This window comes from Artemia sp. Qi Xiang Cuo, chromosome 5 (assembly GCF_049724085.1).
Source record: "Artemia sp. Qi Xiang Cuo chromosome 5, ASM4972408v1, whole genome shotgun sequence".
Lineage (NCBI taxonomy): Eukaryota > Metazoa > Arthropoda > Branchiopoda > Anostraca > Artemiidae > Artemia > Artemia sp. Qi Xiang Cuo.
The window spans coordinates 52,594,360-52,610,726 of NC_142798.1; the positions used below are offsets into that span (position 1 = coordinate 52,594,360).

The following is a 16,367-nucleotide window of genomic DNA, read 5'->3' on the forward strand; positions in this document are numbered from 1 at the left end:
TAATAATATTAATACTACTATCGTGACTACCATGAAGACTATGCCTAAGGGTATGAAGGTGAAATCGTCAAGGAATTGTGAGGGGTGAACTGAATCACAACACGTCGTCTGTATACAGGTTGTCAAAAGGGTGTAACAGCAATATTTTAAGAACATTTTGGTGTGTGAAGTTGAAAATAACAGGGCTTGTTGTGAGGGATGTTGACTTGACTTACTTGACTTAAAGCTCTTGCTCGTCAGCGTTGCCAGCTTAGAAGGAACCAGACGTCAGCGCTGTTAGTCATCTCCAGAGTGGCCTGTTTTGGGCGAGGGTAGGAGCTTCACTGAGGTCAATGCCCCACGCTGTGAGTCGGTCGCGGACGATATCCACCCTTCTCATACGTGGTCTACCTCTGGGGCGTTTCCAGCCGTTTGCAGTTGGATCGAAGTCAAATATAAGTCGGGCAGGTGTTTCAGTGGGTAGGCGAATTAAATGACCGTACCAACGCAGCGAGAGGGACTCAAGCTGTTCGGATAGGGGTGATAATTTAAAGGACCGGAGGATATCCTTGTTCCGTACCCTGTCGAGCCACCTAACGAGTTTAATTTTGCGGAGGTGTTTTGTCTGGACAGCATCTACCTTCATCATCTGCGACTGCGTCAAAGGCCAAGTCTCTGACGAGTACAACACAACACTTGCTACCTAGGCAGAGTAGATACGAGCTTTCGTGAGACGGCTGATCTGGGGTCTGTGGAATATTGTTCTCAGTAAGTGGCCGAAAACGGCGTTCACCTTTGCCACCCTTGCTGATATCTCTGCATTCAGATTTCCGTTTGAGCAAACAATTGAACCAAGGTAGGTGAACTGCTTGACCATCTCAACATCTTGGCCACATACTTCTATAGTTGTCAGGGGGCTGTATGGTGTCTTGTCCACAGATAATATTTTGGTCTTGGTCCAGTTTACATTTAAACCAAGTTTTGCTGCAGCAGATGCTAGCGTTTCCAGGGTAGTTTTGATGTCAGTGAGATCTTCGCATACCAATGCAATATCGTCAGCGAAGTCGACATCTGCCAGAACTCTTCCAACAAAATCGATGCCAAACAGATGCACCAGCAGTGTTTTGTTGAGAACATGGTCCATGACACAGTTGAAGAATTCGGGAGAAGCAGCGCAGCTTTGCCGAACACCATTTCTAATTTGAAAATGTGATGAGATCTGGCCATTTACAATGACAGCACTTTCGGTCTTATTATACAATTCTTTGAACAGACTGACAATTTTCTTATGTACACCAGCAGATGGAAGGATCAACCACAGTGACTGTATGTCGACAGTGTCGAAAGCAGATTGAAAATTGACGAAGGCGACGTATGCCTTCCTTTTATATTCTAGAGTTGTCTCTATCAGCTGTCTAATTGTATGGATTTGTTCATGTCTTGCGGGTTTCCCAGCTTATAGAACGGTACCATAAAATCAATTATAGATGAAAGAAATCAAACCTGAAACAATCTCGAAGATGTATGCTGAAAATTTTTAGAATTTCCACGTGGTGGATTTTCCGCGGGGAATATAGGGGGTTAGAGACCCTTATAAAATATCGGTTTTGATAATACGTTGTGATACTCGATATCGATATTTGATCCGATGTATTGATATATCAATATCGATATCAAATATCGCCCAACGCTAGCCAACATCGTTCTTTACTTAGGCAGCGCGATTGTGCTACCTATGAAAACTGAAAAGATATAAAATATTATTTTTTCCATGATAAAGACTATGTCAATAAAAACCAAACAGACATTAATTTAAAAAACACTTCCCACAAAACAAGTTTTTCAAAGAAATGTGAAGAGCTCTGTTTACCCAAAAATGAGCAGAAATAAAGTCAAAGAATCTTCCAAGCGTAAAACTACCACAAACCACTATCAATAAACAAATGAAACTCAAAACGAAACAGAAATTACAATAAATAGCCACGTCAAACTCAAAACAAGCGGATATTAAGATGAGTAAGGGTAATAGCCCCCATGCCTTCTAAAGACCAGAACATAATTTGCGCTTTACCTGAAAACAAAATACATTTTAAATGTTTTCACTTTTTTTTACTTTCATAAATACAAAATTATCAAAACTTTAAGGAACAAATATCAGTATATGTCAATTAAACTGACAATCCATGGTTAATTTTTTTTTTATTATTTAAAAAAATACATTTCATTACTTAAACTAGTACATTTCAAGAACATGTCATATTTGACTATAAATGGGATTTGCTATATGTCGAGTGGTAAATTATAGGAGAGACAGAAACAAATATTGCAACTCTCTCCCTGGCTATTTCCTGACGCAAAGAATCGAAAACAACCCTTTTCCTAGTTTTTTCGTCTTCATTAAGGTTCTTTTGGCCAAGTCTATAGGCAGCTTTAAGGCCGATTCTTACGTGTGGTTTTCCAATATGCGCTCGGAAAAAACTTTTGGTCCTTTTTTAAGTCCACTTGGCCCAATAAATTTTTCCTTACATTAGTTTTCTCATGCCCCAGGGACTTGAGGCTGTAGATTTCAAATTAATCATAGGAAATATGGTTGTCCAGTTATTTGCTGGCCCCTGCACCCCTTCCCTCTCAACAAAAAGTACGGTCTCCCTAGCCCAGGCAACGATCCTTGAAAGTTTCATGCCAATTAGGAAAAGGTTTTTGGGCTCTTTTGTGCCCCCTTTTTAGAAGAGGGAAGGGGTACCCAAACGGAAAAAAACACTTGTGCATTAGTATCGGCTAGGCCAAAGGACTTGGGGTTTGAAGTTTTCATCTGTTCAGACAAGAAGAGTTTGTTAGCCCTTTCTTGGGCTCAATTTCAAGGCAAATCAATGTATTTTTTGTTGCTTTTTTTTGTGTAAGCTAGTGTGAATTTGGTCCAAAACATTTCATAAGCTTCAAGTCAATCGAAATAATTTTTTTTCTTAGTTTTTTTTTTTGTCTTCACTAAGGTTCTCATGGCCCTGTCTACGGTAATTTTGAAACCGATTCTTTGGTGTGGTTTTTCAATCCGCGCTTGTAAAAACGGTTTTGGGGTCCATTTGGCCAAGACATTTTTTTTTTTTTTTTAACGTTCGTTTCCGCTTGGTCCAGGGACTTATGGCAGTAAGTTTCAAATTTATCGAAGAAAATATGTTTGTCCAGCCATTTGTGAGCCCCTAGCACTCTCTCCCCCTGATCAAAAATGTGTGGTCCCCCCAATAATAGACAACGATCCTTGAAAGTTTCAAGCCAATAAGGAAAAAAGTGTTTTTTTTTTGCTCCTTTTTAGAAGAGGCATCCGAATTAAGAAGAATCTTCTACATTAGTAACCACTCAGCCAAGGGACTTGGGTTTCAAGTTTCAATCTGTTCAGAGAAGAAGAGTTTGTTAGCCCTTCCTTGGGCCCAATTTCAAGGCAAACCAATATGTTTTTCGCTTTAATTCTGTAAATTAAGGTGAACTTAGTCCAGAAGATTCCATACATATTTTCAAGCGAATCGATAACAGCGTTTTCGGCCCATTTTTAGAGGCCTCTGCCCCCAATCAAAATTTTTGTGCATTATTATCATTTTAGTCTAGTAACCTACGGGTGTAAGTTTCAAGTCATTTGGGATTTTTTTTCTTTTCTTTTCGGGCCTATTTTTGGGGGGAGATACCAATATTTTTTGTCGATTATATATTGTAGATTGGGATCTTATTAGGCCTAAGACTTGCAGTTTTAAGTTTCAATTTGTTCAAAAAATAAGTTTATTGGATTTCTTTAGATCCACCTTTTAAGACGAACTTTTTTTTCTTTTTTTTTACAAATTGGTGTCCCCTTAACCCAAGCACTTTCAGACATAAGCTTCAAGTAAATCAAAACAAACAAATTTCTGGTCCCAGATTTTGGGGCCCTTACTCCAGCCTAAATTAAAAACTTCGGGTAGAGATTTCTGCTTGGAGAAAAATAGTCTTGGTACTTTTCGGTTAATGAAAAAACACTCACAAAGTGAATTTAGGTCAATCCTTATGAAAAATAACAAAACATGATGATAAAATAATACTATGGAAACCCAACCTAACATAACCTAACCTAATCCAACGTGACGTAACCTAACTTAACCTCCACCCTAATGTGCAAATATATGGCCCAAATCATACAAGTCCAATGCATTCTGTCGTAGTCCATTGCATTGTATCATCCATCACTTGTTTTTGTAGCTATGAAGTCTTTTGGGCCTTTATAGGGGAGCAATATTTTTTCTCTCTGTCTTCCTGTGTATTAGGGTTCCTCTTTGTTCATGGACCTGAGGAAATTTATTCAAGGGCCAATTCGAGGTTTTGACCTTTTTTAGCCTCAGTTTTGGAGTGAATATGCCTCCAAACAATATCCTGTTTACGTTAGGCTCCCCTTTGTTCAGGAACTTCCGACTGTAAGAATAAAACTAAATCGCGGATAATAATTTTCGGTACTTATGCATTATATGGTGCACACGAAAGAAGTCAAGTCCGGTTAATGCTAATGAAATAAAATAAAATAGGATGAAAATATAATAGTTTAGAAACAAATTTGGGCGGATAAAGCATAGCATATATTAAATACCTAACCAAACCTAGGTACCTTTTTTTCCCCTAAACACCAAAAAACAATAGTTTAAATGTTGTAAACGCAAAGACAAATCACGCTCCGCGATCTATTTATCTATTGCAAATATCCGTTTGACTGGTTTCTTTTAGCATTTCCCTACACAGTATATATAGCGTCGTGTACCAGATAATGCATAAGTACCCAATTTTCTATGCCGATTCCGAGCCCCTGTAACACTCCTACCAATCCCCAACCCACCCCGCCTCAACAGATTGTTTGGCCCCCTTAGCTCAGCAAATGATCCTCGAAAAATGTATTAGCAACAATTTTTACAGACATATGGAAACTTTTACGATCTACGTTTGCCGTTGACCCGTTGACTGAATTTTGAAAATGGAATAAATAGAACACTTGAGAGAACGCTAATCTAATTCTTTGTTCTACAGTATCTTTATGGAATGTTTCCAAAAAACGAAACATTCCTAGAGAAAATCGGATGGATTTTTAATGTGAGAGTCATAACCTTCGAAGAATAAAAATATAGACGATTTTCATGTTTTACTGGTTCGCACTAATATCTATACGGTAGTTATTTTGGGTGTATTTTTTTATTTGCTTTTTATTTATTTATTTTTTCCTGTCATTCGAGGTATTCGTCTTTAATTTTCGGGATAAACTCTATATTCCCTAGAATCATTAGTTAGATTCAAAATTCGGTAAATTTTTGGCAGTTCATAATACTAACTTACAAATAAAGTGAACATATCACTCGATGCCCTTTTTTATACTCTACGAATATAATAATCGCTTTCTACCGGAAATTCTCAGCTATTCACCCCCACCCCCCTAATATGCAAATAAATGACCTAATTAGAATACATCATTAATTGTTAATGGCAAAGTTTCGTATCGCAAAATTCAGCGCTATTTTTGTCGACGGCATTTGAAAAACTTGAAACGGTTGGAAAACGTTTTATATTAGGGTTGCTTATTAAATGAGGTTTGAATCGTTATAAATAGCCTAAGTATTTTTTGAATATGTTACTTTTGAATAACTTATTTATAAACTAGTTATATGTTTTCAACCACTTTTCAATAACTTAACTAGCGTTTGTAACTTCTTTGTGCGGTTACAACTCAGGGTATATATTTGCACATTAGGGGGTGGGGGTGGGTAAATTTGAATTTGCTATAGAAGCAATTATTATATTCGTAAAGAGCATAAAAAAAGGCATCGAGTGGTATATTCACTTTATTCCTAAGCCAATAGTATGAACTGCCAAAAATTTACCCAAAATTCACTTTCAGCATATTAAAAACAAGCGCATGTTATTACACAGGCTAGGCCAAATCATATTACCTTAAAATGTTTTTATATTATTATAAAATAAACTTCATTTCAAGCCCGCGTGGCCTAATGGATAAGGCATCTGCCTCCTAAGCAGGGGATTGCGGGTTCGAGTCCCGCCGTGGGTTCTTTTTTCCTCCTGAATAGTTAGTTTCAACCGGAACCCAGCTTTCGCGGTTGCTATTTCGTAATTTTTTTTTATTACAGCAATGTTATTGTTAAACAGTAACTGTTGCAAACAAATTACAGTATGAAAACAAATTTCTTTTTAATGCGGATTGGTCTCAGGGGAAAGATAATCGCACGACCTGTCGGGGTAAACATTTTCCTTTGACGGCTAAGAAAATTCTATGTTTAGCCAACAGTCTTCCTAATTTTTCAACAGGCAGGGGGTAGGCACACCTCTTCGGGGGTTTCAAGGGGATGGGCAACTTTTGTATTCAAATATCGCCCCTGTATAACATTGGAGGTTTAGAACTTAAAAAATCAGGTTTTGGAAGGAAAAATAGGTTTTGATGAAGTTATTCTCAGATAAATTCATCAACAAGAATATACAAGCAATAAAAGTCAAAGCAGAATTATTTTAGCCTCAGGGGGGAATGAATTAGCATTGTAAAAAAATTATTCAGACAAAAATTACTTCCTTTTAAAGAAGGGGGCATATACGTCCCTTAGAAGATTTGGTACTTAAGCATTAGATGCTCACTTTTATATATTGTGCAAGGAAACAAGTCACAAAAAACCCGCCAGACGGGTTAACTGCAAGAGACCGCTATAGAAAAATGCAATGCAAGGCGTGGTTTTCATTGCGTTTACGATATTTAAACTGTTGTTTTTGGGCGTTTAGGGGGGATACCTAGGTTAGGTTAGGTTACGTATTTATAATATTCTATGCTTTACCCCCACCCCATCCCCCTCCTTCATGTGCAAATATGTAGCCCAAATTTGTTTGTAAACTATTTTATAATCATCCTATTTTATTTCATTAGCATTAACCAAACTTGACTTCTTTAGCAGTATATAGAAGTAACCATCTAATGCTTAAGTACCGAAGATTTCCCAAACGCTTTAGAAGTAAAGGATAGTTTTGACGGTATAAAACTAAGTCTTGAAGGATCCGTTGATTTAACTTACATTTATCTATGTTTTACCTCAGCAAATTACTAAAATGAACCCATTTTCTGCCACCTCTTGCAAATCTCAGATTGGAGCGTGTGCCGCATAGTTCCACCACACGTGGTACAATTCTGCCATACTTGGCACACTTTCGTCCTGCTTGGCACGCGCCACCTGGTTAACGGGATTTCTGTAAGTGGGTGACCCTTCGCAACATATTGCGGTTTTGGCATGTATTGATTAAAGGAACATATGCTGCCTGGCATTCAATCGCTGCCTCGAGGTTAAATTACTAGGAACATCAAAATAAAACATTTTTAGCCCGCTAGACTAGGGCCATATCCGGGGTATTTGTTCGGGAGGAGATTTACCAAAAAGCTCACCAAAACGCATCAAACATTTATTCTTATGCATTTTGTTACTTTTTTACGTGTCAGACAAAATTTGGAGGGAACAGTCAAGCCTTGTAGTGCCCCGCCCATGGATACAGGCTTGCCCTGGACTCATCTAAAGTCTATTCAGACCTGACAACTGCGGATTTCTACGATCCTTCTTTTGACTTGTCAAAATTATGACTTTTATTATAATTATTGTTTTGAATTGACTTATTTTTTAAAATAGTATTTCTGAAAATGTAGGGGGGGGGCATTGAAATATAAAGGAGTACCAATTGACCCTCCCCCCTAATTGTACCCCTGTGAGCTATATAGCTAACTTGTCAGTTCTGCTATTTGAAACATCTTTTTTTTTCTTTTTCGTGTGCATTTTTCAATTTTGCCAGCAATTGCAAAGATTTACAATAGGCTATTTTAGGGTGTTGAATAAATGTTTTATATCCGTTAATATGCGCTGTGTGTTTTCTAGTTCGATTTTAAAATAATTAAATAAAAACACACAAGGTTTTCTAACTGAAAGTAAGGAGTGATATTAAAACTTAAAACCTAAAACGAACAGAAATTATTCCGTCTTAGAAAGGGGCTGTCCCCCTTCTCAATGCCTCCCTCTTTACGCTAGATATCCGCGTTGTTTTGCATTTGTCTTTTCTTTTCTCTCCACTGGCCACAGTCTCGTTTGTTTTTTTGTTTTTTTTAGATTTTTCTCTTTGTTGGTTTTTGTCAAGGCTGGCTTTGAAACCTCTACTGTAAAGTTCTCTGATACGCTGAATCTGATGGTGTGATTTTTATTAAGGTTCTGTGACTTCCAGGTGGTTTTCCCCCTTTTTTTCAAAACAAGGCAAATTTTCTCAGGCACGTAACTTTTGATGGGTAAGACTAAACTTATATATTTGAAATCAGCAGAAAAATCTGATTCTATTGATGTATGTATTGGTATCAAAATTCCGTTTTTAGTTTCGGTTACTATTGAGCCGGGTTGCTCCTTACTTACAGTTCGTTACCACGAACTGTTTGAAAAATGGGAAGTTTGAATGCTTTAAGTCTAGTTTACTGTTCACTCTTGGGAGCTTAAAAGCTCAATATTTTTACAAAAGGTAAATTTCCCGATTCTCATTTTTTCATTATTTTTAATACGGAGAACGATTTACTTGACACACACTGGTTCTAAATATATAACTGTTAGTTAATTTGGTCTTATCAGCTAGTCTTTAAATCTTAATAATATGGATTTGATATATAAAAAAGATAAAGAACTAAAAAATTATCCTTTTTTCAAAGGAAAATCCATAGTACTAGGATTAGTAAAGGTTCGACTAAACTTATAGGTTTCTACTTCATTCATTGCTTCTTTATTTAGGAACAAAAGAAATAAAGGAGAGGAATCATTCTTTTCTAAAGAGACTTTCTGAAAGAAGTCTTTCTGAGACACACAAGTACGGGCATAGTGATTTACAGTAGGTCAAGCGTTTCTTCTTTTCTTTCGAATGCCCAGCAATATCGGAGAAATGAAAAGGATGAGTTTTGCCCCAAAATTCTTTCTATTCAAAAATACTCCGTAGTAGTCATAGGAAAATAGCTACTCTATAGCCATTTTCGAAAAAAGCTTTTTGGTAAGAAAAGAAAAGAGAAAATTAAAAATTCTTCCTGAGTCAACGTTATAAGCAATGAAATAACATTATGAATGGTACAAGAACTGCAAAGGGTTGATGAGAAAAAAATATAGGAAAAAGAAGAAGAGTTAACATAATCACATGCTTGTAGACAGTGCAGACACTCGCTAAACAAAATCAGCCTTTCCCACCCATGAGGCTATTAGCAGAAATGGTGGTAATTAACGGTTCAAACAGGGATAAATCCTTTTATTAGACGGTGAGAAAACAATAAAAAATACTGGATAAAAGTAGAGTAAGAGGTACCATTTTGCCTAGACATATAGCAATTTCTATGTTATTTGCGTACCGCCATAGCAATTTCAACATTATTCTATAGAAGCTCTTCACCTTTTCAAAGAGATTCAGAGCTCCCTCACATGGCCTTATAGTATGTTCCATCGTGTGCTACTTGGGATTTGCATAATATGCTACGAAGGACAAGTTTTTTTTACATAATTTACGTGGGCTAGATTTCTATTTAATGATCTAGATGTTTTTTTTTAGGGTAAATCCGTGTCAGAAAAACCGGTGCGTCTTTTTTAGCAGCCAATATATTCAATTATTTTTTTTTATATATTCAAGTTTCAGATTAGAATTTTTTACAGTTTGAATAGTTCATTCATTCTAGCAGTATCAAATATTTTTGCAATCATTTACATAGATATGGAATATTCTAAGCAACTTCTGGTGAGTAAAATTTTCTCATTATTATAATAAAAAGAAATCTATTTTTTTGTCTCGTCATTAAGTTGGGGAAGAATTTCCTTTACCTTCCTTACTTACGGTTTTTTTTCTCACTGTGTTGTTAGCTCTTTTAAAAAGCATTTCGCTAAATATTCAAAAAACAGGATCAGTCAGTTTCGCTATAATAAAAAAGAAATCTATTTTTTTTGTCTCGTTATTAAGTTAGGGAAGAATTTCCTTCCTTTCTTACGCTTTTTTTTTACTGTGTTGTTAGCTCTTTTAAAAAAAAGCATTTCGCTAAATATTCAAAACAGAGAGAGGCAGATTCACTTTGATTTTGGCTCATTGTATATGAAAAATTAAAATAGAATTTGCATATTAGTTTCGGCAGATATGGAAGTTCGCCCCTCTCCTCAATATCTTGCTCTTTACACTAAAGCTGTTAGCGCTTTCAAAAAAAGCTTCCTATTCTAATTAAAAAAGTCCCTGTTTTTTTTCATAAAATTTTGGTAAATATTCAAAAACAGGGGCAGTCAGTTTCGGTATAAAAATAATCAAATCGTTTTTCATCCTCTCCACCTGAAAAAAGGTGTTAATATTCAAACAGGACGGGTAGTTTCAACAATAAAATAACCAACTCACTACGTTCTTCTACATGTAAAGGGATGTTTTCTCACTATCTGATTAAGAAGAGCATGTTTACAAATTTGTTGGCTAAAAATGACTTTTTCGAAAGTGAGTTATGAATTAACTTACGAATTAACTTACACAACGAAACTTCTATATTTATGTTTTATCACATTTATTAAGGGGTTTACCCCCTAGTCAATACCTCGTTCTTTACGCTAAAGTTCGGATTTTGTTCAAATCACGAATTCTTGAATCACAAAGGCCGGTTAATTAGAATAGATACCTCTTTTGAAAGTGCTAAAAAAAAAAAACTTTAGCATAAAGGGGCGAGATATTGACTAGAGGGTCACCCCCTTCATATACTTAATAATTTTTTGGTTTAAGTTATGTCGGAGTCTTCCTTCTTCCTTTTTTTCTGTGATTTTAAGTATTTCGAAATTTAGGTATATAAAAAGTTTTAAAAGCTATGCATATAAAAAAAAAAATCTATAATTGTCAACTTTTTGTGTTTGGTACTATGGAATTGATAGGCCCAGTGCCCTCCATTAATATTCTGAATAAGTAAAAATTGAAGTAGCTAATTAAATTGTGTCATTCTAGAATGTTGTTGATCAAGCATCGCAGCAAAAACGCGCGAAATTGGATGAAATTCTGGATAAGACTGAGACGGGATTAATTGAATCATTGAATGCAAAAAGATCAACTGTAATTCGTCTCGCATCCCATTCCAAAGCAGAGAAGGAATCTGGCAACCTAGCTGTGATTATCGACGTAAGTTTTAAACAGATATTCTAAAAATATTTTAATAATTAAGTAAATCGACTCCTTATATGCATGCGGTGAATAATGCTATTTCATGATTGACATGTAAAAAATTTGCGGCACGATATAACTGAATTAGCATGGATATATTTAGGCTAATGAGATACAGGAACCTTCAGGGTGTTACAAATTTTATAGGCCTGTATACGATTCAAAAATTACCAGTTTTATTGGAGCTCAAAAATCGTCTGCGGGACATGTACTCGCCTTGTTTTACCAGTTTTAATGGTTTTAAGCTATTACTAAAACCTTTATAAACATCAGCTTTGGTGAAAATCAACGCTACCAGTGGAATACCAAATAAAATATATATATAAATATGAAATAAAATCCTGATTCATACAGCCTTGAGCATCCTCAAATTCAATGAGGAGGATTATTCTAGTTGATTTGTACACATACATGTCACGTGTGTGGATATCTATTTATTTCTTAGAAGGGGGGGGGATTAGAAGTGTGGATCTAGATCCTGAATTTGGACCAAATTTTGAATGCAGGAAGTTCAAACTGGACCTCAACAGCTCATTATGTTATTTTTATTATTATAAAACAATTTCAATTAAATACACGAGAATATTCAAAGCAAAAGAAGACATTGAACTGAAATCTAACGAGACCTAAATCTCGAAAGGTCATTATTTTATTTTATTATTAAACAATTTCAATCAAATAAACGAGAATATTCAAAACATCAAAAGCCTTGGCTATTCTAATTTTAAAATGTTAATTCCAATATGTAAATAAAGAAATAATAATAAATGTTGCGTTTAATGTTCTATTAACCAAACCAATTACCGTTTAACTAGGTTTAGGTAGAGATATTATAGGTCAGAGATATTAAAATTTTAATCTCCCCCCACCCCCGATGTGTGTGCGTGTGGGTGTGTGTGTGTGCGTGTGTGTGTGTCTGTAAGTGTGTGTGCATGTGTGTGTGTTTGTGTGTGTGTGCGAGCGGTTCATACGCCGCCTCTACTCGATAATTAATGAAATAATGATTATTTCACATAGAAAATAAAACCTTTTTTCCACAGATTAATGAAATAGCGCCGCTATTGGGTGATGAAACATCAGAATTTACAGGACCAATTCTGTCACCGCCAATGGAGTTCAGAGACGAACCTACATTAGTTGTAGATAATATGGAATGGCAAGGGGGCTTCCTTAACGATGTTTTTGGGGACATAGCTAGCCTAGACGATTTAACTTGTGATATTGATATAATGGAGGATTCGGACTGGGTAGATAGATTTATGCATGAACATTTAGGCGATGTTACTAGTGCAAGTGAACCGGGTCCTCGTAAAGAAATTACGTCGCAGGACAATACAGGCTGGCTTGATCAATTGCCACCAAACACCATGGAATATGTACTAGGGGATCTCATGTCATCTCTAACCACTGCAGTTGAAGAGAATAGGGTTATTGGCAATTCTTAGTCACTCTCCACCATTCCGCTTAATGGTACAACAACGTAAATTATTGGACCTAATTTTTCCGTGGACACTTTTGATAATAACTTTACTATTAGTGAATTGGGTCCTGTACAAATAGGTGCAGGACATGAAAATAGTGTCACGTCCCCGGAATTGCGTGAATTTTATTTGTTAGAGTCTGCTCTAAGTCACTTACAAGCATATAGGGTAGATTTTAACCCTCCCGAGGAAAACGCGATTGACGGAGGCATTATTTTAACTGACCCTGTGAATGTTCTCCATAGCTACATCAACAGAATTCGAGCGCAAATTGAGATTCAGATTCAGAAATGGGGGGGGGCCAAGGGGGAGTTAAAGCATCGGTGAATCAAAAAGTTTATTTACAAAAGGGGACATCCGGGGATATTTTTTATTTTCATTTTTCAACTGGCAACCAGACTTTTTACCCAGGTCTAAATGAATTTGAAGACAACTTTTCCAACTGGGTAATTAAATTAATATCAACTTTGGACAAGTTTAACGAGAGGGGATGTGGGTCCACAATTTTATACATTGAACGAATGGATCTGATTATTAGTAGCTTTAAAAAAAACTTTTTTTTAAGGGGAGGGCTGGGTAACAAAATAAATTGCCACCCAGATTTGTCAGAGACGGGAGGGGTACAGAGTTTCAATTTTGACACAGGGCTGTAATGCTTTAAATATGCGTTTTTAACAGGAGCCCATAAAACATTATATAATGAGTCGTCAATGAAAAATCTCGATGGACTTGCTCGAAACGTTGGAAAAAATTTCCATAAATTAATTTTTTATTGTTTAGTGGGTATATACCGGGTATCATTTAAAAAAATAACAATATTCTAGAAAACAAATGAAAATCTTGGGGGGGGGGTGGTTGTTCTCCAGTATGACACTGAATTTGTAGATGGGGGAAAAAACGAAATAAAAAAGGGGTTTTGTATTCAGTGAGGACACCGATGGTGGAAAATGTTAAAAATTGGGTATGGGTTATTTACGAGCCTCCCAAAGATGTAAATTCTTATGGTCATTTTTTTCCCGTTACAGCAATAAGTCGACTCTTATCTCAAGGCGTTCAGAAAGGTGAACGACTCTATTGCCCCATGTGTCTTTCTCCCTTCACATCTGAGCGATCATTATCAGATCACATGAGCCATTGTAAAATTCATGGGAATCAACGAATTAAAATGCCGGCAGAAGGCAAAGACACTTTACAATGTAAAAACTTCTAAAATTCCCTTCTAAAAGCTGATAAAATATCTTTGGATTGTGAAACAAGATTAACTGAGGTATCGGATCCATCAAGACAAAATAGAGTCATTGAACACAAAATAGTTGCAGTTTTCTATGCGCACACTCGTTACGTTTCCAACATTAGAATGCAGTCGTAGGAGTTTTTTTTTGCTATGGAGGAGGTGGGTAGCATGGAAAAGCTATTAATTTCCTTAATAAAAACAACAAACACGGCTATTTCACGATTGCGTCACATCAATTACCCAATGATATTGTCAGATAAAGAGCAACTGGCACTAGAAAAGGAGAAGATTTGCTGGGTATGTAGGAGTGCTCTTGCCCCAAAAGACGCGGTCCAGGACCACGATGAACTTATTGATCCCAATTCAACGGGAAAAAGTAACTTTCGGGGGTGGACTCACAATTCATGTAATTTAAAAATTAAACAGCAACTTTTTCTCCCGGTTTTTATACATAACGCTAACTACGATCTGAAGTATGTGCTACCAGCATTGGCGCATCTTCAAAGAAATGGAACAGTGGATGATGATGCATGGGTGATAGACAGCTTTTCCTACAAAATCATACCTAAATCATCGGAAATTAAACAAAAAATTAGCAAAAATAACATCAAATAATCTACCAATCGTGAAACTGCCACAAATCAGCATCGATAAATAAATGAAACCCAAAATGAACAGAAATTACAATAATTAACAGATTCAAACTCAAAACAATCAGAAATTAACATAAGTTGGGCGTGAAACCCCTATGCGTTCTCAAGACCAGAACAAAATATGCACTTTACTGAAAAATACGAGTGAATGCGCATTGTCAATTTAATATACATATACTGTTATCTAGTAATCAAAATGTAAATATCATTTGATATGTGTCTCATGTCCCCCAAATTTTTTAAGATAGTACATTTTTATAAATATAAAAAAAAAGTTTAGTAAAATTCTACGGTACTGTGCTATTAGCTGTAAACCATACAAGAAGTAAAGTTCGGTTAATGCTAATGAAATAAAACAAAATAGGATAAAAATGTAATAGTTTAGAAACAAAATTCAATTATTGCAAAAAAAAAAAAATAAATAAATATCGGAATGCTATATGATTCCTTTGTCAGTGATATTAAAATCTGCAAAATGCCAACTAGTTAAAAAGATAAAAACTGGTAAAACTGAAAAAAATAAATAATATATACATTAACAAATGTTTAAAAAACAACATAAAAAGGGGACAGAAGTTGTTCCCACATTGCAGCCCCGTGTCAAATTTGAAACCTTGAACCCCTCCTGTAGCTGACAAATTTGGGTGGCATTTTATTTTGTTACCCCGCCCTCCCCTTAAAATAAAGTTTTTTTTAAATCTACTGAGATTCAGATCCATTTGTTCAATATATAAAATGGTGGACCCACTTCCCCTCTCATTAAACGTGTCCAAAGTTGATATTAGTTTATTTACCCAGTTGAAAAAGTTGTCTTCAAATTCCTTTAGACCAGGGTAAAAAGTCTGGTTGCCAGCTGAAAAATTTTAATTAAATATATCACAAGATGTTCCCTTCTATAAATTAACTTTTGATTCACTTCTGTTTCAACCCCCCCGTGACCCCCCCCGGGCTGACTCTGAATCTTACGTCGCGCGTGAAGTCTGTCGGGATTGTTCTGGAGAACTTTCACCGGATCAGTTAAAATAATGCCTCCGTCAATCGTGTTTTCCTCGGGAGGGTTAAAATCTGCCCTATATGTTTGTATGTGACTTAGAGCAGACTAAAAAATAAAATTCACGCAAATCCGGGGATGTGACACTATTTTCATGTCCTGTACCTATTTGTACAGGATCTAATTAACTAATAGTAAAGTTATTGTTAAAAGTGTCCACGGAAAAATTAGGCCCAACAATTTGCAGTGTTGTATCATTAAGCGGACTGGTGGAGGGTGACTCAGAATTGTCAATAACCCCAGTCTGTTCAACTGCAGTGGTTGGAGATGACATGAGGTCCCCTAGTACATATTCCAAGGTGTTTGGGGACAATTGATCAAGCCAGCCTGTATTGTCCTGCGACGTAATTTCTTTACGAGGACCCGGTTCACTTGCACTAGTAACATCGCCTAAATGTTCATGCATAAAGCTATCTACCCAGTCCGAATCCTCCATTATATCAATATCACAAGTTAAATCGTCTAGGCTAGCTATGTCCCCAAAAACATCGTTAAGGAACCCCCCTTGCCATTCCATATTATCTACAACTAATGTAGGTTCGTCTCTGAATTCCATTGGTGGTGACAGAATTGGTCCTGTAAATTCCGATGTTTCATCATCCAATAGCGGCGCTATTTCATTAATCTGTAGAAAAAAGGTTTTATTTTTTATGTGAAATAAGCATTATTTCATGAATTATCGAGTAGACGCGGCGCATGCACCGCTCGCACACACACACAAACACACACACATGCACACACAC

At 36.2% G+C, this 16,367-nt stretch overlaps 1 protein-coding gene and 1 non-coding gene across 2 annotated transcripts; one reads left to right on the forward strand and one right to left on the reverse strand.

The window, feature by feature from the left end:
- Nucleotides 1-280: 280 nt before the first annotated feature.
- Nucleotides 281-628, reverse strand: LOC148952255 (uncharacterized). Its single transcript, XM_089089164.1, has one exon. The coding sequence runs from the start codon at nt 626-628 to the stop codon at nt 281-283; it is 348 nt and encodes a 115-aa protein (XP_088945290.1).
- Nucleotides 629-5,970: 5,342 nt separating this feature from the next.
- Nucleotides 5,971-6,043, forward strand: TRNAR-CCU (transfer RNA arginine (anticodon CCU)). Its single transcript has one exon. It is a non-coding gene; the product is annotated as a tRNA-Arg (tRNA).
- The last annotated feature ends 10,324 nt before the right edge of the window (nt 6,044-16,367 follow it).